The sequence below is a fragment of the Eumetopias jubatus genome, unplaced genomic scaffold, assembly GCF_037043125.1.
Source record: "Eumetopias jubatus isolate StellerSeaLion01/CBP00866 unplaced genomic scaffold, mEumJub1_p1.0 scaffold_13, whole genome shotgun sequence".
Taxonomy (NCBI): Eukaryota; Metazoa; Chordata; class Mammalia; order Carnivora; family Otariidae; genus Eumetopias; species Eumetopias jubatus.
The window spans coordinates 7,414,458-7,436,615 of NW_028274819.1; the positions used below are offsets into that span (position 1 = coordinate 7,414,458).

The window sequence follows — 22,158 nt, forward strand, 5'->3', positions numbered from 1 at the left end:
CCTCTTCATCATTCCCTTCACCCAATAACCTGGTTCAGTCGGCCTCCTGCCATTCTCTACTCTCGTTTCCCCGGAGACTATTCTCCCCATTTTCTAGATCAGGGGTCAGCGGACTTTTCCTGCAAAGGGCAAGATAGTAAATGCTTTGGGATTTGAAGGTCGCAACTGGGCAACTCAGCAACTATTCAACTCTGCTGCTGTAGTGGGAAAGCAGCCAAAGACAATATTAAGTGAAGGAGTCTGTGTTCCAACAGAATTTTATTTTTAATACTTAAATTTCATGTAATTTTCATCTGTCACAGAATACTATTCTTTTGGTTTTTCTTCAACTATTAAAAAATGTAAAAACCATTCTAGCTCATGGGACTTACAAAAAACGGCCGTGGGCAAGATGTGGCTGCAGGCCATGGTTTGCAGACCCCTGTTCTAGATGGGTAAACAGCCAGTTCAGGACCAGGGATGCTGGCCACGCAAGACAGGCAGGATCGGCTTAAGTGTTCTGTCCTAATTCCAAAGTGGCACGTGTGGTCAAGGAGCTCTGAATTCATTATTTGTCTCATTCTTGGTCCAGTTACATAAAGAAATGACCCCTAGTGTTACTAGACCAGGATATCAGGCCAGGCCCTAGGGAGAGCTGGCAGTGCTGGAGCTCCAGTCCCGGGCAGGTTCACTCCCTCTCAGGAGGGGGGCTGGGACAGGTGCAGGTGGAAGATCTCTTCTGCTCTCTTCAGGTACTCGGCTGCCTTCTTTTTCACACCCTCCCGGCGGGCAGGTGACGGGTCACCTGTGGAGAGAGAATGGCTCAGCTCAGATCCCTGGGTTCAAAACCCCTGGTCTAGCCCCCTACAGTTCACAGAGCATCAACATGTGTCTTTCCCTACCTCCCTGAGAATCAGGTCTATTCTCCCCATTTTACAAATAAGAAAACTGAGGCCACAAGAGGTAAAGAAACTGCCCAAGGTTGCACAGCTTGTCAGTGATGACCAATTCTGATCCTTGACTTGTCTTTCACTTTCCCTTCCCTTCACTCCACCGTCTGAGACTCTAGGCCTAACCTTCCACCTTCCGGTCGTACTCACCAGGAACGCCCTGTAGCAGGATGTGCACGCCGTCCCGATAGCCCTGCAGAGCTGCAGGGTAGGCACCTGCCTTCTCATCCCGCAGAGCCTGGGTGATGAGCTCTGTGGCTTGGCTCAGATAGGCAGGGGCCGGCCGGTCTTCCTCGTGCTCTTCCTCCTCCGGCCCTCCGGGCTCCCAGGGTTCCTGGTCCAGCCTTTCAGACTCTGCCTCCACCGCTGCCAGCTCACCCATGTGGGTTGGACTGGGGCCTGCACCTTCTACCATCAGATACGGAGGGCTCAGGCCAGACTGCCCTCCGTTTCCCAGGGCCTGCAGCCCATCCCCAGACCTCTCTTGCCCATCAAGGTACCAGCCTTGATGCTGTACCCCAGGTGGAGGGAAGCAGTGCCTGAGCAATTCAAAAGCCATTCATATATAACAGACTAGCCATGATTGGTTTAATTGGTAGAGTTCCTGTGCTTTTGTGTTTTTTTTTTTTTCCTTCAAGATTTTATTTATTTGACAGAGCGAGACACAGCGAGAGAGGGAACACAAGCAATGGGAGTGGGAGAGGGAGAAGCAGGCTTCCCGCGGAGCAGGGAGCCCGATGCGGGGCTCGATCCCAGGACCCTGGGATCATGACCTGAGCCGAAGGCAGACGCTTAACGGCTGAGCCACCCAGGCGCCCCAAGTTCCTGTGCTTTTGTAAAAACCATATTACCTTCCTAATTCTTTAGGTACATATTAACATTAGTTTGCGAGGTCTGGGTCACTGCGCCTACTTCCTTCCTGACTACAGTTGATCTACAAATCTAAGAATTCCCTCCGTAAAGTTTAACTGAAGGACGCCAGACCAAATAAGCCAGGCCAAGGGTAGAAATGCTCCAAACCTTGGAATGTCAGAATAACAGAGGCAGAGAATCTCAGGTCTTACAACCTCAGCTGAGGACCCAAACATGAAGACAGTGGGTGGTGGGTGTCCTCACATTCCAGAGAGAAGGTCTCCTTATATACCCCAGGACTGGCCAAAAGGGGGCCAAACATCCCCTCTGCAGCTTATACAAGAGAAAGCTAGAGATTTGGTCCATCATTGGCGAAAAGGCCTTTGGAGGGAAAGTGCCAGAATCGGGAGCACCATGGCGTACCACTCACTGGTCTGGAGAGGGGAGGGTGGACATTTCTCTAACTCCATCCCAGTGACCCCATGAGGAGACTGGGAGGCCTCCTGCAGGAAAGGAAGATGCCCTCTCACTTCCCAGCTGGACATACGGCCCTCCCTGTGTTGCTCAGGGAGCAGAAGGCAGAGCGGTTCCTGGGATGCCCTAACATGAGGACGAGAGTTTGAGGCACGTGTTGAAGACAGAGATGAGTGCCAGCTCGTTGCCGGGAGGATTCTGATGCTGAGGGACTTGCTGGAGGTGCCCACAACAGTGGGGCAAGGAGATGAGGCAGCATCTGAGCAAACTGTACTTCCAGGCTTTGGCGGGGCAAGAGTTTGGGAGTTTTCTTTTCTTTCATTTTTTTTTAAGGTTTTACTTATTATAATTTGTCAGAGAGAGGGAGAGCGAGAGCACAAGCCGGGGGAGCGGCAGGCAGAGGGAGAGAAGCAGGCTCCCCGCTGAGCAAGGAGCCTGATGCGGGGCTCGATCCCAGGACCCTGACGCTTAACCAACTGAGCCACCCAGGCGTCCCAGAGTTCAGGAGTTTTCTTATGGGCCAAGGGAATGTGTGATAGGAGCTACGTCCTAGGAATCCTGACAGGCTCCTGTCGGAGCATCTGGCCACTGGCCACCCCTGGGGGCTCAGCTGGGGCAAGGCAGGCAGGCCCCGGTGGTACCACCCTCACCTTTCCCCCTAATTCCTCCTTCCCCATCCCAGCTGTGGAGGGGCTGAAGGAACAGCGACGGGAGGAAGCAGAACAAGAAGAGGAAAAGGATACCCCTCCCCGGGCGCCTGGGTGGCTCAGTCGGTTAAGCGCCTTCGGCTCAGGTCATGATCCCGGGGTCCCGGGATCGAGTCCCGCGTCGGGCTCCCCGCTGAGCGGGGAGTCTGCTTCTCCCTCGGACCCTCCCCCCTCTCATGTGCTCTCTCTCTCTCATTCTCTCTCTCAAATAAATAAAATCTTTAAAAAAAAAAAAAAAAGAAAAGAAAAGTTCCAGTGTCTCAGAGCCTGGGACTCTCAGCTCAGCTCCAGGACCCAGACCTCCATGGGAAGAGGGAGGGGGGCTTCCCCCTTCTATGGCGGGTCTGTGGGCCCCCATGTGCCTGGGCCTCCTGTAGGAGGGGGCTTCCCCCTTCTATGGCGGGTCTGTGGCGCCCCCACGTGCCTGGGCCCCCTGTGCTCTCTCTGAGCCCGGGTCTCATTCCCCCCACCCCCGACCAACAGGCCTCCCCTGCCTTCAGGATCTGCAGCGCGACCCTAAGCCGGCCAGGAAACCCCCCCCTTGGGCTTCCAACGGAAGGAACTCAAATCCTCCCAAGACCGTGTGATGCCTGCCTGTTCCAGAGCTTTTTTGGGGAGAAGATCCACCTGTCCCTGAGAAGATCTCCCTTGTCTTTCTCCCTGGTTGCTCACTGTCCAGGGGCATCCAGCTCATGAGCCCTGGTACCGGGGTGCCGGCTTCCAACGCTCACTAAGGCTGCCAACTGCCCGGAGTGGGGCGTCTTTCTAGGATTTACACAGGCACCACACACGCTAGTCGGTGGCTCTGCCCACCCTCCTTGCCCCCACCTCTGCCCCCCTCTGCTTGTCCCAGCTTGTTACCTTCCCTGGAGAAGGGGTCGAAGAGGGCAAGCTCAGCCTCTGTGAGGGGGCCTTGGGCAGGGGAACTGGACGCCTCCTCGGTGCTCCCACAGTTAAAGAGGAGATCCAGGGCCTCCTGGGCAGGGCTGGATGGTGGCGGATCTGCTGTGGAACAAATCAATGGGGACATTCATGCCCGTCCTTATCATTTCCCAGCTTTCAAAATGCAATTACCCTCTCCCTAACTCCTTGTGGCACCCACGGGCATAGGCGAGCCCACTCCTTGTCAGGGTGGTACCCCTTTTACAGACTAAGAAGTTGTAGCCTAGAGAAGGAAAATGGCCTGGCCAGAGCTCCTCAGCACGTTAGTGGTAGAGGAACTGGGACATACTGCAGCATTTTTACAAAGCTCACTGAGAAGGAAGCGTGTGTTCTCCACCACCCCCAGACCCTCCCTCCCTGGCTCCCCTCCCAACCCTGAGGTACCTGGCACGTCCAGTTCCTCGAGGCCTCTCCTCTCTGTGGGGAGCGGCTGGGGCAACCAGGTATCCTCAGGGGGCGGTGTGGGGATCAGAGGGGGCGGCAGGATGTGCAGGTCTCTGCACACGTCGGAGGGCCGGGTCACCTCCCCACCCTGCAGGAGAGAAACACAGGGACAGGGTGGGGGAGGGGGTGGGGGGTGTCTCAGGGTGCAGCCCAGGCGGCAGGTAGGCCTCCCAGGTGCTGGGGAGGGACAAGCAGGGACACATACCCGGAAGAACTCCTTGAGCTGGGGGCTGTTGTTGAGCGCGGGGATGTGCACAGTGAAGCGAAGCAAGTCCTCGGCCCCCTTCCGCCGCTCTTCAATCACTGAGGCCTCAAACCGGCCTGCAGCGCCCCCCAGGACAAGGGGTGGGGAGAGAAACAGGGAGCCACAGGGGTCACTTTCCTGCTTCTGCCAGAGAGGATCCCAGCAGCCGGCCATCCCCCCAGCAAGCTCCTCCTGGGGGGTGGGCGTGGGCTGCTTGCAAACAGGGACGAAGCCCCCTAGGCCTCCATGCACCAGATGTTTACGGAGCACCTACTAATGTGCTAGGTTCAGAAGGTGAATGGGAGGAAAGCAAGGTCTCTGCTCTCATGGATTCCCATCCTAGACAGGGGAGGTGGGTGGGCAACCAACAAGAAACAAAATAATTTCAGATGGTTTTGATGTAACGGAGAGGAAAGGAAGACTCAGAGAGGAGAAGTGACTTGCCCAAGGTCACACCGCAAGTAGCTCCTTTTTCACAGTCTCCCTGCTCTGTTCTAGGCATGCTGCGGAATGAGCTGCCTCTGACCTAGCAGCCGGCCACACTGCCCACGGCCTGCATGACCTGCAGGCAGCAGCCCTTCGCCTTGCTGGGAAAGAATATCTCACGGGAGTCCAGAGACCCAACTGACAGATCGGTCCTGTCCACCAGAAATACATCACGAGTGGCATGTGCAATTATTAATTTTCTCGTAGCCACGTTAAAAAGAAACAGGTTAACTCAACTTGAATAATTTATTCCACTTAACCCGGTATATCCAAAATAGTCTCATTTGTACACGTGATCAATATATAAATTATCGCCATAGTTTACATTCTACTTCAGGGTGCATTCAACCCATTCGGCACACCTCGGCTCAGACTCACCACCTCCGGCTCACAGTTGCTGTTTTTGGACGGCGCAGACACCAGCTCCTGGGGAGGAATTCTGGTTCTGCCACTTACAGGCCAAGCCCCTCTATGACCCTGAGCCTCAGCTGCCTTGTCTTGAAAATGGGGCTAAGGAAGAAGGAATGCTGAAAGGCTCCACACACACCGAGGGCTAGGCTGCTCTGAGCCTTAGTTTCCCCATGTGTGAAATGAGGCTGTCTCTAAGGGCCCTCCCCAAAAGTGCTTCTGCTGGGGGTTTTGGCCCCCCTTCCAGTCCCCCCCCCCACCCAACAGGGGTCCCCTCTGCCCACCTCTCCCTCCATCTCTGGCCTGAATGCCTAGATCAACACTCACCAAACACCTGGGCGCGGGGGAAGGCCGGGAACTCCTCCAGGCGGCGGAAGAGGTTGCGGTGGGTGTAGGCCAGGTCCCCATGCAGCTTGCGGAAGTCGCTGTACCGCTTCCAGACCACCACCTGCCGGGGACCCAAGACTTGGCCCAGGCCGGCATTGGTGGCGGTGGAAAGAGGCTTTCCCCATCCCCAGCCTGGGCTAGCGCGTGCGTGCCATGCCTGAGTGCGTGCGTGGGTCGGGGCACCGCACCTGCTCCTCCCAGGGCCGAGGAGTTACCACCTGTTCCTTTGCTGCTCCTGCATCTGGAACTAGGGAATGGTCCCCCTTCCTCCCAGGAGCCTCACCTCTTTGACATCCTCTGGGTCCCTCTTTGAGATGAACTGAGGAAGAAAGGCGAGAACCAGGTGAGACCAGAGACCAACATCTGACACCCCATCGCCCAGTAGAATCCAGCGATGCCCCAGGTACCTCCCAGCCCTCGTTGTGGCCTTTGGCTGTTGTTGGCCACTGGTATCAAGGTGTCCTGGCTTCAAGGCTTTGTGTCACCTGAAGCAGTTTTTCTATCACGTGCTAGTTTCTTCCTCTGCCAGATGGCAGGATCCCATCCAGACCCCTTGGTCCTCAGCCCAACTTTTATCTCCGTTCCTTCATGAATTTGCGTGTCATCCTAGCACAGGGGTCATGCTAATCTTCTCTGTATCGTTCCAATTTTATATGTGTGCTGCCAAAGCCAGCACTATCTCACTTCCCTCGACGGGCCAAGTCCCTGCATCTCCTTCCGAAACCAAAGAACCTCCAGTTCTCTAAAGAATGAGGTTCTGTCCCAGGAGCCACTCCCTTTTTTAAGTGAGGAAGCCTCTGTGGGCCAACACTCCTTTGGGCGGAAGAAAACATCACTGGGGTTGCAACCTCTAGAAGAGAAGAATGGGGTCTGAGCTGGGAAGAAGACTCCGTACTCACTATGGTATAATCATAATAATTAGAAAATAACACTCCACAACGTGGACTACTTGATAGTTTTCTTTTTTTTTAATTTTTTTATTGTTATGTTAATCCCCATACATTACATCATTAGTTTTTGATGTAGTGTTCCATGATTCATTGTTTGCGTATAACACCCAGTGCTCCACGCAGAACGTGCCCTCCTTAATACCCATCACCAGGCTAACCCATCCCCCCGCCCCCCTCCCCTCTAGAACCCTCAGTTTGTTTCTCAGAGTCCATCGTCTCTCATGGTTCGTCTCCCGCTCCGATTTACCCCCCTTCACCCTTCCCCTCCTGCTATCTTCTTCTTTTTTTTTCTTAACATATATTGCATTATTTGTTTCAGAGGTACGGATCTGTGATTCAACAGTCTTGCACAATTTATAGCTCTCACCATAGCACATACCCTCCCCAATGTCTATCACCCAGCCACCCCATCCCTCCCACCGCCCACCACTCCAGCAACCCTCAGTTTGTTTTCCTGAGATTAAGAATTCCTCATATCAGTGAGGTCATATGATACGTGTCTTTGTCTGATTGACTTATTTCACTCAGCATAACACCCTCCAGTCCCATCCACGTCCTTGCAAATGGCAAGATCTCATTCCTTTTGATGGCTGCATAATATTCCATTGTGTATATATACCACCTCTTCTTTATCCATTCATCTGTCGATGGACATCTTGGTTCTTTCCACAGTTTGGCTATTGTGGACATTGCTGCTATAAACATTGGGTTGATAGTTTTCCAAACATCTCCTTTTAATTATCCTAGATCCCAAGGTGGCAGATATGATTAACAGACCCATTTACCAGATGAGGAAGTGGAGGGGCAGAGAGGGGACGTGACCTGTGCAAGATCACACAGCATGTTTTGCAAATGATCTATCTGATAATGAGTTGATATCCAAAATATATAAAAAAACTCCTACTCAACACCAAAAAAACAAAACAATTTTAAAATGGGCAGAGGGGGTGCCTGGGTGGCTCAGTTGGTTGAGTGTGGGTCTCCTGATTTCGGCTCAGGTCATGATCTCAGAGTCGTAAGACTGAGCCCCATGTAGGGCTCTGAGCTGGGTGTGGAGCCTACTTAAGCTTCCGTCTCTCTCCCACTCTCTCTGCATCCCCCACTGGCTCGAGGAAGGGAGGAAGGAGGGGAGGAAGGACACTAGTAAAGGTAGCTCAATAAATATCAAAAAAAAAAAAAGGGCAGAGGACCTGAATAGACGTTTCTCCAGAGAAAATATACAGATAAGCAACAAACACATGAAAAGATGCTCCACATCACTAAGCACCAGGGAAATGCAAATCAAAGCCACAATGAGATATCACCTCATACCAGTCAGAACAAAAAGGTAAGAAATAACAAGTGTTGGTGAAAATGTAGAGAAAAGAGAACCCTTGTGCAGTGTTGGAGGGAATGTAAACCAGTGCACCAATATGGAAAACAGTATGGAGTTTCCTAAAAAATTAAAAATAGAAATACCACTGGATACGGTAATTTCACTTTTGGATATTTACCCAGAGAAAACGAAAACACTAATTCGAAAAGATATATATCCCCCTATGTTTAGTGCAGCATTATTTACAATAGCCAAGATATGGAAGCGATCTAAGTGTCCATCAATAGATCAACAGATGAATGGATGAAGAAAATGTCATAGATATATACAATGGAATATTACTCGGCCATAAAAAGGAATGAAATCTTGTCATTTGTGATACCATGGATGGACTGAGAAGGTATTATGCTACATGAAATAAGTCAGACAGAGAAAGACAAATACTACATGATTTATTTATACGTGGAATCTAAAGAACAAAACCGGACACAGACTCTGGTTTTGAGAGAACAACCGGTGGTTGCCAGAGGGGAGGTGGACGGAGGGGGTAAGTGAAATAGATGAAGCGGATTAAGAGGTAGAAACTTCCAGTTGTACAATAAGTAAGTCATAGGGACGAAAAGTACAACATAGGGAATATAGTCTATAATATTGCAATAACTTTGTATGGTGACCGATGGTCAACTACACTTACCATGGTGAGCATTTCCTACTGAACATAAATGTCAAATCACTATGTTGTGCACCTGAAGCTAACATAATATTGTATGTCAACTATACCTCAGTTAAAAGTAAAAATTTAAAAAAAGTCACATACCAAGTAAGAGGGACTGGTAGGGACCAAAACCCTGGCCTTTGCTTTTCACAATAGACTTGGCCTGCAATATCTTGGGTAAAAGAAACTAGATTTAAAAACTGTTGAGGAAGGGCACCTGTGGGTGGCTCAGTTGGTTAAGCGACTGCCTTCGGCTCACGTCATGATCCTGGAGTCCCGGGATCGAGTCCCACGTTGGGCTCCCTGCTCAGCAGGGAGTCTGCTTCTCCCTCTGACCCTCTTCCCTCTCGTGCTCTCGGTCCCTCATTCTCTCTCTCTCAAATAAATAAATAAAAATCTTAAAAAAAAACAAACTGTTGAGGAATACAGATACCTGACAAAGGAGTCATATCCAGAATATATAAAGAACTACAGATCAATACTAAAAAGACAACTCAACTTTTGAAATTGGGCAAAATATTTGAGCAGGCACCTCCCACAAAAGAAGGTGTTTGAATGGCCAATAAGATAATGAGAATATGCTCAACATCATTAGTCATCAGAGAAATGCAAATTATACTCCAATGAGATATTACACATCCACCCACTTAAAATGCCGAATTTTTTCTTAAAGATTTTATTTATTTATTCATGAGAGACAGAGGGAGGGAGAGAGAGAGAGAGAAGCAGAGGGAGAAGCAGGCTCCCAAGGAGCAGGGAGCACGATGCGGGACTCGATCCCAGGACCCTGGGATCATGACCTGAGCCGAAGGCAGATGCTTAACCATGTGAGCCACCCAGGTGCCCTGCCGAATTTTTTTTTTTAAAGATTTTATTTATTTATTTGAGAGAGAGAGAGAGAGAGTGTGAGCACAAGAGGTTGGGAAGGGCAGAGGGAGAAGCAGGCTCCCCGCTGAGCAGGGAGCCCAATGTGGGGCTTGATATTAGGACCCTGAGATCATGACCTGAGACAAAGGCAGATGCTTAACCAACTGAGCCACCCAGGCACACCTACAATGCCGAAAATTGAAGATGCTGATGATACCAAGTGCTGGTGAGAATGGGGTTATAAAAGTACTTTGAAGTACCGTACCACTTTGGAAAACTGGTAATTTCTTTTTCTTTTTAAACGATTTTAAAGTTATCTCTAAGCCCCAACATGGGGCTTGAACTCATGACCCTGAGATCAAGAGTTGCATGCTCCAGGGCGCCTGGGTGGCTCAGTTGGTTATGCATCTGCCTTCAGCTCAGGTCATGCATGATCCCAGGGTCCTGCAATCAAGTCCCACATCAGGCTCCTTGCTCAGCGGGGAGCTGCTTCTTCCTCTGCCTGCTGTTCCCCCTGCTTGTGCTCGCTCTCTCCCTCTCTCTGACAAATAAATAAAAAAAAATAAATCTTTTAAAAAATTAAATAAAATCTTTTTTAAAAAAGACTCAAGGTGTAAAACAAGGACAGCTGTTTTTAATTCCTCAGAGAATTGGATTGCCACCTAAAAGATATCAAAAGACTGACACATCCATCTATGTTGAAAGGTTTTTCTGTACCTTTGGGTACATTTAGCATAGGGATAAAGGCCAAAACAAACAAACAAACAAACAAACAAACAAACAAAACAACCCCACAAGTTCTTATCAGACTCTGAATATCAGCCACCAACCTGGCCAACTTCCAACCACAGAGCTACTTAAACATTCTTTTAAATATTTTGTCAGTTTCAGTTAGGACCAACAGCAAACAGTGCCCTGGAAACTGGTAATTTCTAGGACAACTACACATGTAGCTATCAAATGATCCAGCAATTCCACTCTTAGGTACATACCAAGAAAAAAATGGGTGCACACGTCCATAAAAAGACTTGTACATGAATGTTCATACAACTCTACTCGTTACAACTAAAGATTTTTTTAGACACAACCCAAATGCCCAACAACAGGAGAATGAATAAAGAAATGGTGGTATATTTCTACAAGGGACTCCTATCACATGGCAATAAAAAAGAACAAACTACTTATACATGCAACAACATGAATTCCAAAAACATTACATAGAGAGTGAAAAAGGCCAGACACAAGTAAGTGAGTACTTGCTGTGTAATGATTTCATTCGGATGAGGTTCAAGAACAGACAAAACTAATCCACAGCGACAGAAGTCAGGACAGTGGTTACCTCTGTGGGAGGAGAACTATGGATTGGAAAGATACAAGGAAAGTCTCTGGGGTGAAGGAAATGTCTATATCCTGATCTGAGCACTGCCTGCGCAGAGGTATACACTTTGGAAGTGCCTTTGTGTTTTTGCTTCCCTTTAATAGTTACAAATGCACCAGTTTAACAGTTGCCTAGTTTAAAATGCTAAAGGGACAAAACAATTTACAGTGAAAAGTCTTCTCCCAACCAGTTCTCGGATATCATTCTACAGATAGTCTTTTATACGGTTTCTATTTTGAAATTCTTCTCATGGTTTCCCCTATGTATCTATAAAATCTGCTTATAAAGTTGTTACTGCTTCGGAATCAACTTTAGTCTTTCCCTATTGACTTCCTGCCGGGGCTGTGAAGATAGAGACTTACTCTTGAAAATTCTCGAGCTGTATGAATTTTTAAAGTCACAGGTATTTTTTTGAAAATTAAAAATTAAACTCTTAAAGAGGGCTTTTATGTAAATATCAAACAAACCAGTTAACACAACTTACTCCAAGAGATTGGAGAACTAACTAATATTTGGGCTGAGCCAGAGTTTTCGTGTTAATTTAAAGAAATTCACAGCCAGATGTGCAGACACCACACGCTGGGCGTGGGAACCCACCCCTCCCACTCAGAGAACTGCCGTCCACGCCCTTTTAAAAGGACAGCGCCCTCCCAGGGTCGCACCCCCTGATGGCTAAAGATGTAAACGAAGTCTCCTAGCGCAGCCTCCCCTTAAAGGGGAAATGCATTTCTGTCGTCTAAAAAGGGAGCGTCCAGCAGTGCCTTGCCTTAAAGTAAAACACTGCCCCCTCCTTGTTAAAAGGGTAAAGGTCCCCGTCGGGCCCCACCTCACCTGCGCGGTCACTTTATACTCGGTGTAGCCCTTGGGGTGGGTCCGGGGGTCGGAGACTGTGTACTGCCGCAGGAAGTCGTCCTTCGCCTGGCGGGACATGGCAGCCGAGCCGGAGTGGAGCTGCCGGCCGGCCTCCGCCTTCTCCACGCCGCCCCCGCCCCTCCGGGTCAGTCCTCGCCAGCCACCGCCTGTCCGTGGCCTGCGTCCGCCTTCCCCGGGCCCAGGGAGCCGGTCGCAAGTGACGGTGCAGTTCTCGGCCTCGGCTTGCGGCCAGGGAGCGTCTACAAAGTTCTCAGTGGCTGGTAAAGCGTGAACTAGGTGATTTTTAAGAGTTGAGGACTGGGGAGGTTGGATCACTCAGCTCTGACCAGTGTTCAAGCCCGCCCCATCCAACGTGTCCAAACGACTTCTCCTCTGCTTCCCAGTTCCCTTCTTTTATCTACCTACCCAACTTTTATTGTGTCCAGTGCGTGCCAGATGTAGCCAAATCATTTCCCTGTCTCCCTCCATAGGATTCGATAATTCATATTTTCTGCAAGGGTAGGGGAAGCAAAAAAGAACTCCAGAGAAGCAGGATGGCTTCATAGGTTCTGAAGTCACACTTCTTACCAGCTGTATGAGTTTCCGTTAACTACTGGAGCCCAAGTTTCTCATCTCTAGAATGTTTATAGTGTTTATAAGGGATGTTTATAATAGAATCTACTGCAGAGGATGATTCTTTTTTCCCCTGCTTGGTCTGTCCAGCATTCAGCCCCACCTATCCGTTAGCACCATATCTTTGTTTGGAGGTAGTTCTCTCTAGGGGTAGCCCTTCAGCCTCCTACCCAGAATCCAAAGGTGCCAGCTCCTTTCCTTGCCCCGCCCTGGATGGGGGTGGGGGGAGTCTCTCCTGAAGCTTGAATCTTGAGTTTCTTGAGTGAGGGACAGAGGGCACAGTGCCTGGCAAGGGCACTAGTTTGTTCCTGATGTGCGGTGTTGGCTGTGGATTGAGCTGCCCAGCCTCTGGGCACTCTTTTTTCCAAACCTGATGTCCCGCATCCTGAGGCCTTCATCGGGATTCTATGAGTTCTTAGTATCCTTCCAAGAACCATCCTTTCTGCTGAAGGCAGTTGTGATCCATGTCTGGGGCAGGCCTTCGAGGACCCTGACCGATACCACAATGACCAGGTTGTGAAGCTTCAAACTGGTAGTGTGGGTGAAGCGGCCGCTCTTATAGTGGACACTGCATGGCCAGTTTCCAGAAAGAGACAAAGCCAAGTCCCAGATGAGACTCATGGAAGCTCAGACACAGGGTAGATTATCTGGGAGGTGTTTGGGAGGAGGCTTAGATGGGTGGCGGCCCCTTGAACAACACGCACCTCTAGAGACCCTTTTTAGACATCACTTCTGCTCTCTCAAGCTCTCCCGGCAGGACTGGCTCCAAGTCTTCTTCTTGCCCATCATTCCCTCCCCTCCCTGACCCTGCTCCCAATTCTCTCCATTTTCTCTTCTTTCGCCCTGTCCCCTCCAAGCCCATTCCTATGAAGATCAGTTTGTCCCCTGGCCTTCAGACTCCAACTCCACTATTTCCATCATCAGGAGAAGCAAACAGAAGAGCCCTCTTAGCCGTAAGGAGGAGAGAGGAAAGCTGCAAATGCACAGCTGCCAGTCGGGCCCCCCACATTCCCACCCCCACTGGGTTGACCACAGGATGCAGACTTGCTGCCACAGCTCAGATCCCCCATCCACAAGCCTTGGTAATGAGTATAACCTTGCTATTTCCTTGTCTCTAACCATGCAGAATTCACTCTTTTAAATCATGGATGCTGCTGACTAAGGGCCCCCAGGAGGACTTGACCCCTGGGGTGGCTCATCCAGATCAGTAGATGGCTGAGTTCCCGTTGGTTGGATCTGCTTGAGCTCCTACCGGTTCAAATACTGAACATGATGGCTAACATTAGACAATGACACACAAGACACCCACCCATTTGGTCCTTGTCCCGCCCTCAGCGGGTGGGTGCCTTATCTTTCCCCAGAGGACAACACTGAGGCACAAACACGCGAGGCACTTGTTAAGCATCATCCAGTGAGTGGCAGGGCTGGGCTTTGGCTCGGGAGCCTGGGTCTGTTCACTCACCACAGGGCTTGGGTAGCACGGGGATGACAATGTCTGTCTTGCACAGAGGACAGGGCAGGGGGTTTTAATTTTCTACGCTAAAGGACAGTTTATGTTCTAAGGTTGTTTACCCAACATCAATTTCCCTTCTTCTTTCTTAACAGAGCCCAGATTTTGCACACATCTGTACCTCTCCAGGAAGGGATCCTGGTGCCAGTTTAGGAGCAAATCTCGGTGGCTCTTCCTCACCTTTTCCTTGGGAAAACTACTCTTTGCTCATTAGACACATCAGGCCTCCTCTCTCTGCCAGCTGAGCTTTGAGCAGAGACAAAAACCTAGAATAGTATGGCGTAGTGGTTAAATGTGCTGGGTCCAAATCCCAGCTTCCCTACTTCCCAGCTGGGTGGCTTTGAGCAAGTCACGTAACCTCCTTCCCGGAGGCTCAGTTCCCCTATAGACGGGATCTGGAAAGTCTGTACTGTTTAGGGCTGTTCTTCAATGTGATGATGCCGGGGAGTGCTTCGAACAGAACCCAACGGAGTAAGCAGCCCCAGGTAAGACCAGAGCAGGGGGCCCTGTGAAAACACCCATCTGTCGGGTCACCTGCGGGGCAACCCTGCTTCAGAGAGCGCCTTAGTCTTCAGAAAAAGACCCTTCCCTGCTCTGCTCGGTTAGCAAGCCCTGCTTGACGATCACGTCCTTACACCCGAGTCCTCTCCCCTCCCCACTTCCCAGGAGCCCTTGAGCTTCATTTCTCGGTCACATGGGTCCCACTGCTTGAGCCAGCGCTGCCCGCTGCCTGTGGGTTCCTGGCTACGGTGGGGAGTTGGGGAGTTGAAATTCAGCCCGTATTCCCTTCAGCAAATCATGAGCCCTGATGTGGGGCTGTGTCCCTTCTTCTTATTTACTGTTTTGGTAAACTGTCCACCCCCTTCCTCTACACAGAGAACTTCTACTTAGCCTGCCCACCCAACGTCAATGTCACTTCCTCCGGGAAGCCTGCCTGGACTCTTCCAAATGGAATTAGTTGCAGCCCTGTCCCATGCTTCTGTAACGTTTCGTGTGTCCCTGTGACACAGCAGCAGTGAACCCTCTGACTGGAACGATCTGTCCCTTTCGGTGCCCCGCTACCCTGCGGGCTCCTGGGGGTGGGTCTTGGAGAGCTGTGGAAGCAACAAACGGCTCCACCAGGAACTGGGGCAAGGAACGGTTTATTCTCACGGCTGAGCAAAGGATGAGGCCCACAGCCTTGGTAGCAGCAGAGGCAGCCCCCTCCCGGGCCCGGCCCTCTCCTCTCCCTCCCCTCCGGAGGGCGGCTGCGGGCGGGCTGCGTCGGGAGCCAGGGCGGCAGCCCTCCAGCCACGGGAGCCGGCGGGCCACAGAGCAGCAGCTTTAGGCGCGGGGTTGGGGGTGTTCGCCAGGCTGGCTGACTCGCATTCCCCCATGGATGGTGCCTGATGAGGGCTGGGGGCGGGGGCGGGGCTGGACTGTGAGGTGGGGGGCATCCGGAATGCTTCAGTCGGCCGTGAAGATGCGGCTGGAAATGTCATCCAGGAGCCAGTCAATGCCGAGTAGGAGGTTCTCCCCGGTGACGGCGCTACAGCCCTGGATGCACCAGTGGTGGCTATGGATGGAGTCCAGCTCCAGGGCCTGGGAGGGCGGAAGAGGGGGGCGGGCCCCGGTGACCGCGGGCCCTGCCACTCACAGCCCCTTCCCCCTCCCGGCCCAGGGGAAATCCGTGCCTCCCTCCAGGGCCCTCAGAAGTCTCCTGGGGAAGTCTCCCTGAGGATCTGTCAACTCCTCGGGGCACCTGGGCTCCGGGTACACCGCCACACCCCCCTTCGTAACAGCATAGCAACGTGGGCTCCTGAGCAATCGTCTTCCCATCCATTCCTCCCAAAGCCCAGGGAGCCGGGGATTGCTGGCCAGTTTACTGAGGAGAACAACAATCCTGCCTCCGAAGTAGGAGGCAGGATACAATTTGGGGTCCCACAGGCCTGCCCTGAAATCCTGACTTGTCTGCTCGCTGGCCGAGTGACCTCACTTCTCTAAACCTGCTTGGCCATCTGCGGAACCATCATAATGGCTCCTCCCTCAGGAGGCTGGGGTGAGAACTGGATGGGTTCATCCACGCTCACCATCCATGCTCACTACCGGCTGGCTGCTGCTATCCTGTAGGGTGACGTTTGCACGTCTGCCTTCCCCCGGCCTGTGGGGCACAACTAGCCCTTATCCATCAATCTCCGGTGTCCGCCATAGGTCCTGCCACACAAGAGGAGCTAACACATGCTTTTTAAAATAAGGGAACCAAGAAACGCGTGCGCCTTTCCCTCCCTGGGCTTATGCTAAGGCCCGGACTCACCTCACGGATGGCGTTAGAGGACAGTGCTCCGGGCAGGTCTTGCTTGTTGGCAAAGATGAGGAGGGTGGCTCCAGCCAGGCGCTGGGGGAGAGAAATGGTGGGGGGCGTGGGGGCTCAGAGGGCAGCCCGGCCCCTCCTCTAATCACCCAGATCAGGTGGGGTCAGAGATCAACCTGGAAAATCAGGGCAAGGCCCCGGGGTGGTATAAGAGGCCCAAGTCGGGTAGGCGGTGTGGACATGGCCTGTGAGTCCAGCCATACATGGGGGTGGGGCGGGTGGCAGGGAGGGAGCCCTAGGCTGGGGCCCAGCGGGCACCTCTCTTCTCCATGCCTCAGTTTCTTCCTCCATAAATGGGGAGGGGGTGATGGACAAGATGATTCCTGAGCCCTCTGGCTCTAGACTGTCCCATGTGATGACCCGACCTGTACAAAGAATGCAATCGTCCGTCCCGGGGCCATAGGGTCTGCTGGGAGTGACCTTTCCCTCTTCCAAGGTCATGTAGCACTTTCGCCGTTCACTACCGGGCCTCACTCTCTGCCTTGGCTTCCAGTTACTTCCACATGTTGTTCCTGACCGGGAGTCCCTCCAGGTAGGTAGGTGGATCTGGGCCTGATGAAGGGCCTCGGGGTGCCAGGCCAGGGCTGAGCATGGACAGCCATGATCTCAATGGACCTGCGTGGCACCCCCTGGAGGTGGCTAGTGCTAGACCAGATGACCGCGTCCCTGTGTGCCCAGAACAGTCCTGTTTATGTCTGTTGTCCCTGTGTAATTATTAACAAGTCCCCCTTTTGTTCTTAAAAGTGACCTGATTTTCAACTAGATGCAAGTGTAGTAACCCAGATCAAAACCTGGAACAGAAAAAGGATAGCAATGGAAAAACTGGTGAAACCTAAAAAGAATCTGTAGTTAAGAGTAACTTGCCAACGTTCACTTCTTAGTTTTGACAAATGCACGGTGGTTATGTATGATGTTACCATTAGGGGAAGCACGATGAAAAGTATATGGGGTATCTCTTCACTATCTTTGCAACTTTTCTGTAAATTTAAAATTTTACTTAAAGGAAAGCGTTTGGGGCCAGACAATAAGTTATAAGATCACCCTAATTCTAATGCCCATCTTAGAAATGAGGACGTGGAGGTTCAGAGAGGTTAAGTGTCTTGCCTGCGGTCACATAGCAAAGAGTCCAACTCCTGAGCCAGGATCCACTGCCTCCCAGAGCTTCACACACTGGCCTCGAGTCATCCTCCCTAAAGCCCCATTCAAGGTGCAGAACCTAAAGCTCAGGGTGCTGAAGAGCAGTGACATCAAAGGGACATGAACCCAGGTCTCAGTTCATAGCACGTCCTGCCCACAGCACTGTGGGGCTCCCTGGGACCAAGCGTACAGGTGGTCTCTGACTCCCCAAGGGTGCTGGGCACCTGCTGAGGCTCTGTGGAGAAGGAGACCCCCGCCCTAGGTGCCCCTAAGGGGATCCGCTGAGGAAGGTGTTCACACACCCACGCATGGGCACCAAGTTTCGGGGCCCGGATGCTGTTGGAAGCCTGGCTTCCCCTGCTTAGCCCGGTGCCCTGCCCACCTCCTCCACCAACAGGCTCTGGAGTTCCCGTTGGCAGTCCTGCATGCGCTGACGGTCAGCACTGTCCACCACCCAGATGAGGCCGTCTGTGCTCTCGAAGTAGTTCCGCCAGTAGGACCGCAGGGACTTCTGGCCGCCCACATCCCAGATGTTCAGCTTGAATCTGGGCGGGAAGCGGGGTGGCGAAGAGGGTCAGCCTGGCCCCTCACCCGCGCTCCCTGCCCTACGCCGGGGCCAGCCCACCTCAGGGTCCCTGCTTACCCTCGGTGCTCCAGGGTCTTGATGTTGAAGCCCAGCGTTGGGGAGATGGTGTCAATGTCTTCCCCATTGAACTTCTTGAGGATGGTGGTTTTGCCAGCGTTGTCCAGGCCGCTGGAGCACGGCAGGTTAAGGAGAAGTCCCCGTGCTCTGCAGGATGGTGACATCATCCCGGTGCCCCTCTTTTAGGGAACGAGTCATTTCCCACCAGGTAGCACATTAGTTGAGCCCGTGCCTGACACACAATTTACTGGCCCACGCTAAATGGGAAAGGATCGAGAGTGCTCATCTCTACCTAACCAAAGGTCCCTTAGTTTACTCTACAATATTTAGTGAATGCTTACTATGTGCCAGGCCCTCTTCTGGGGCTGGGGGTACCCCGGAGCCGAAGTCCCCACCGTTGTGCAACTCCTATTCTAGTACGGAGACAATCGATAGAGCGCAAACAAATGGGAAACAAGGCACCGTCAGCTCCTGGGGAGTGTAAGAAATACAGCTGAGAGGCTTTCGGAGGGGGCCTCCACAGGAGCTTTCTTTAGCTCGAGCAACTCTCTCAGAGTCTCGAGCTGAGGCCCAAACTTCAAGGAGGAGCCAGCTTTCCAAAGGACTAAGGGAAGAGCCTTCTAGACAGTGGGAAGAGCAAGAGTAAGTATCTGGAGGTAGCCACCCTCACCTTTTTCTGGAATGTTCCAAACCCTTTGCTGCGACGTGAGGGGGAGTTCAGCAGCTGGAAAGAACCCCCTCCCCCCAATCCCATCCTTCTAACACTTAAGAGGGCTTGCAGCTGGGAGGGGGCCCAGGTGACTCAAACCAGTAGAATGAGGATGACAAAAGCCCTCCGGAGACCCAGACTTTGCCTCCGATATACCCCCCCCACCTCCGAACCCCATCATCCCCTGGATCATTCCCATCAGCTGCAAGCCGGTGTCTCTCTCACCTTAGGAGAAGCAAACCACACCCTCTCTTGATCCCTTTATAGCAAACCTCCTCAAAACCTCTGTCCATACTCACCCTCTCCCGTTTCCATCCTGCTCTTTCTTGAACCCATGAGACTTTTGCTCCCACTGCTTCCCTGAAACTTCTCCTGCCAAGGTCTCTAAAGACCTCACATTGTGCTCTGGCTGGGCAGTCCTCAGCCCCCCCAGCTTCCTCTCCATCAGAAGCACCTGACGGAGTGGCCTGCCCCTTCCTCCACTCCCTTACCTGGTTCCCATCGCCCTGACCTCTTACCCAGGTACGCCTCAGTTCTCCTCCGTCCACACTCACCCCTTAGTGCTCTCACCCAGGACCAGGCTTCAAATACCATCTTTATGCTGATGACTCCAAATGTACACATCCCACCCAGCTGCTCCTCTGGACTCAGTCCCTCTATGCAGCTGCCCATCTGACACTTACAGGATGTCCCAGAGGCATCTTGCATGGCCAAACGCTGAGCTCCCATCTTTCTGAACCTGCTCCCTGCCCCTTGCCCCAACTCAGCAAGTGGTTCCTCATTCTTTGCACTGCTCAGGCCAGAAACCTAGAAGTCAGGCTTGACTTCACGCTCCCTCCCACACTCGAGTCCAATCCAGCAGCGATACCTGCTGGGCCTCTGGTCAGAATGTCCCCCAACTTCCATCACCCCACCGCTTCCATCCCAGTCCAAGCCACCATCCCACCTCGCCTGTGGTGCGGCAACTAATCTCTGATCCCGCTGCCCCTCGGCAATTCTCATTTAAAGGAAAAGCCAAGAACCAAAAGGCCCTACATGAGGTGGCTCTTCTGTCCCCGCTCTGTCCTAATCTCCTTGCACACTCTCTCCAGCCACACGGCCCTCCTTGACATTCCTTTAACACACCAGCTGAGTTCCTCCTTCCAGACCTTGCACTTGCTGTTCCTTTTGCTTAAACAAATTTCCCCAGGTATCTACATGGTTCATCCCTCACCTCCTAGTCTTTACTCAACTGTCACTTTCTCATTGTGGCCTTCTTTGACCTTGTTTAAACTGAATTCTTCATGCATCCTATACCTTTTACCTATTTACTTTGTTAATGTCCTTCTCCCCACAGCACTATAGACCGTCCATGACGGTTAAGGATCTGTTTTGCCGTTTTACCCCAGCTCCCAGGACAGTGCCGAGCACACAGTAGGCACTCAATAAATATTTAATTGGGTGCGTGAATTCTCTGTGCCCTTCTCTGAGCTCTTTAAAACAGACATGATGTGAATGTTATAAAGTTATCTGCGCACTTAAATGTCTTCTCTGCCCTGCTAGGGGAGCTCCGGGTGAGACCCGCCCAGCTCTGGGATCGCAGAGTCCCGATCGGGCCTGGCACAGAGAAGGGGGAAAGAGGGCAGGCGCCCGCTAACGGGACTCAGAGGGTCCGTGGGGCCCTCGGGCCTACAAGCCGTCAGTCGCGGTTGGGGAGGATACCGTGCGGTCACAACCGAGAAATTCTACACACGGAAAAAACACCCCGCGCGGTCTACACCCGCCTCCCCTAGGAGCGCAGGGCGGGGCCCGCACGCCCCCGGGATTCCGACCTTGAGGGCGGGGCCGGGGCCTGACACCCTCGGATGGGGGGAGGAAGGTCAGAGGCAGGGAGGACAGCGGCCTCACGCGCGAGCCAGACCGACGGGTGGTGACATCCGAGTCGCCTCCGGGTCCCCCTCCCCCCCTACATAGGGACATCCGGTCCCGCCGCTGCGCCTTTAGGCCCTCACCTTTGGCCTTGGAAACGGAGTCCCCCCCCGCCCCGAGCCGGTGGTACGGCCTCCTCCCGGCCCCCCGCCGGCGCGATTGGTAGGGCCCACGTGCGTGACGCACAATGGGCAGTTGGTACGCGCGGGCCGCGCACCCCGCGCCCGGTAGGGGGCGCCTGGCACCGCCTGCCCGGTGGGGAGCCCCCCCACCGCTACCCTCGCTGCTCCGGCCTCCGGGAGGATACAGCATGAGCAGTCGCAGCTCCCGCTCTTTCTGCTTCATCTTCTTCAGAATGGTCAGAAGCCCCATGGTCCCTGTAGTCCCCTCCCGGCCGCCGTTTCTTCCTAGTCCCGGGACCCCTCTCCCTGCTCCTATTGGCTATCACGCCCACCGACAGCGCAGCCTATTGGCCGGCCTCTCGTTTGGTCCCGCCCTCCTCTCACGTGACCGCGAAGCCGCCCTGAGGTGCAGCTGAGATGGTCCCTCTAGCGGCGCTGGGGGCTTCTGCGGGGCCACCAGCGTTAACCCTTCGCTTCCCGAGGGTTTGGGGGACGAGGGCACCGCCATTCCTTCCTCCCCAGGAACCTAGGCTCGGCTGGGAACGGAAACCCGGTTGTGTCTTGGCTACATAGGAAGCAGGAGTTCTGACTCAGGAGTCGAAATCCAGAGCCCCAAGGAGGTTTACAAGCTCGTTCCGGGGCCCCGTTCCCCGGAAACATGGTCCAGATACGGCTCGTCGTGGACCTCGGCATCATCCTCAACCTGCCAGTTAGAGGGCCTCCCCGTTTCCCTGTCTCCTGGACTCGTCGAGGGTGGGCCGGAGATTCTTCATCGCGGGCGAAAATGCCCCCTAGGGGCCGTTTCGAAACGTGCGGGGACATTTTGGGGTTGTCCCAATTGCAAGGTACGGTCCCTGTCGTTTTGAAGGTAGGGGGCCGACCCGCGCAAGGAATTGTCCCGCCCAGGATGCCCATCGTTTCTCCGTTGAGAAGCACTGTTTTTCATTTTGGCAGTGAGAATATTGAGGTGCACATGATGCTTACACCGTGTCTGGCATATAGTAGGTACTCAATAAATATTTGTTGTTGAATGAATGACTTTGTCCAAGAGTTTGGTTCTTTACCTCAGCGCTCAAGTCCTGAAGAAGTGAAGAAAATGAGGGCAGGGACTAGGTAAATTGTAAACTCAGAAGGGGGAGCTAAGCTTACTGTCTTACATTGAGCCCTACCCCCCAGCCAACTACCAGGGTAAATGT

The 22,158-nt window shown here is 52.7% G+C and overlaps 2 protein-coding genes and 1 non-coding gene across 4 annotated transcripts; all 3 read right to left on the reverse strand.

Annotated features, from left to right (window-relative positions):
- Positions 1-241: 241 nt before the first annotated feature.
- SNX15 (sorting nexin 15) lies at positions 242-12,184 on the reverse strand. Of its 2 annotated transcripts, none has more exons than XM_028118405.2 (8): positions 11,930-12,184; positions 6,157-6,192; positions 5,814-5,934; positions 4,554-4,669; positions 4,289-4,436; positions 3,824-3,964; positions 1,080-1,337; positions 242-784 (listed from the first exon to the last, which is right to left on the reverse strand). In XM_028118405.2, the coding sequence occupies exons 1-8, from the start codon at positions 12,026-12,028 to the stop codon at positions 678-680; spliced, it is 1,026 nt and encodes a 341-aa protein (XP_027974206.1). In that variant the 5' UTR covers positions 12,029-12,184; the 3' UTR covers positions 242-677. The 2 variants fall into 2 exon arrangements, with proteins under 2 accessions (XP_027974206.1, XP_027974205.1); XM_028118404.2 differs by having other exon boundaries at positions 3,824-3,967; positions 11,930-12,183.
- LOC114220552 (U6 spliceosomal RNA) lies at positions 6,444-6,549 on the reverse strand. Its single transcript, XR_003611578.2, has one exon. It is a non-coding gene; the product is annotated as a U6 spliceosomal RNA (small nuclear RNA).
- Positions 12,185-15,219: 3,035 nt separating the features above from the next.
- ARL2 (ARF like GTPase 2) lies at positions 15,220-21,270 on the reverse strand. Its single transcript, XM_028118277.2, has 5 exons — positions 21,148-21,270; positions 18,224-18,334; positions 17,963-18,125; positions 16,387-16,467; positions 15,220-15,674 (listed from the first exon to the last, which is right to left on the reverse strand). Exons 1-5 carry the CDS (start codon positions 21,210-21,212, stop codon positions 15,540-15,542), a joined length of 555 nt encoding a protein of 184 aa, XP_027974078.1. The 5' UTR covers positions 21,213-21,270; the 3' UTR covers positions 15,220-15,539.
- Between the last annotated feature and the right edge of the window lie 888 nt (positions 21,271-22,158).

Bases quoted from the DNA above. Each gene is read 5' to 3' on its own strand.
- SNX15 (XM_028118404.2), bottom strand. From the start codon at position 12,028: ATGTCCCGCCAGGCGAAGGACGACTTCCTGCGGCAGTACACAGTCTCC. The intron at 6,193-11,929 runs GTGAGGTGGGGC...TTTCTTCCTCAG, and splicing joins AGTATAAAGTGACCGCGCAG to TTCATCTCAAAGAGGGACCC. The intron at 4,437-4,553 runs GTATGTGTCCCT...TCTCTCCTGCAG, and splicing joins AGCTCAAGGAGTTCTTCCGG to GGTGGGGAGGTGACCCGGCC.
- ARL2 (XM_028118277.2), bottom strand. From the start codon at position 21,212: ATGGGGCTTCTGACCATTCTGAAGAAGATGAAGCAGAAAGAGCGGGAG. The intron at 18,335-21,147 runs GTATCCTCCCGG...GCCGTGCTCCAG, and splicing joins GAGCTGCGACTGCTCATGCT to CGGCCTGGACAACGCTGGCA. The intron at 15,675-16,386 runs GTGAGTCCGGGC...CCGCCCTCCCAG, and splicing joins CCTCTAACGCCATCCGTGAG to GCCCTGGAGCTGGACTCCAT.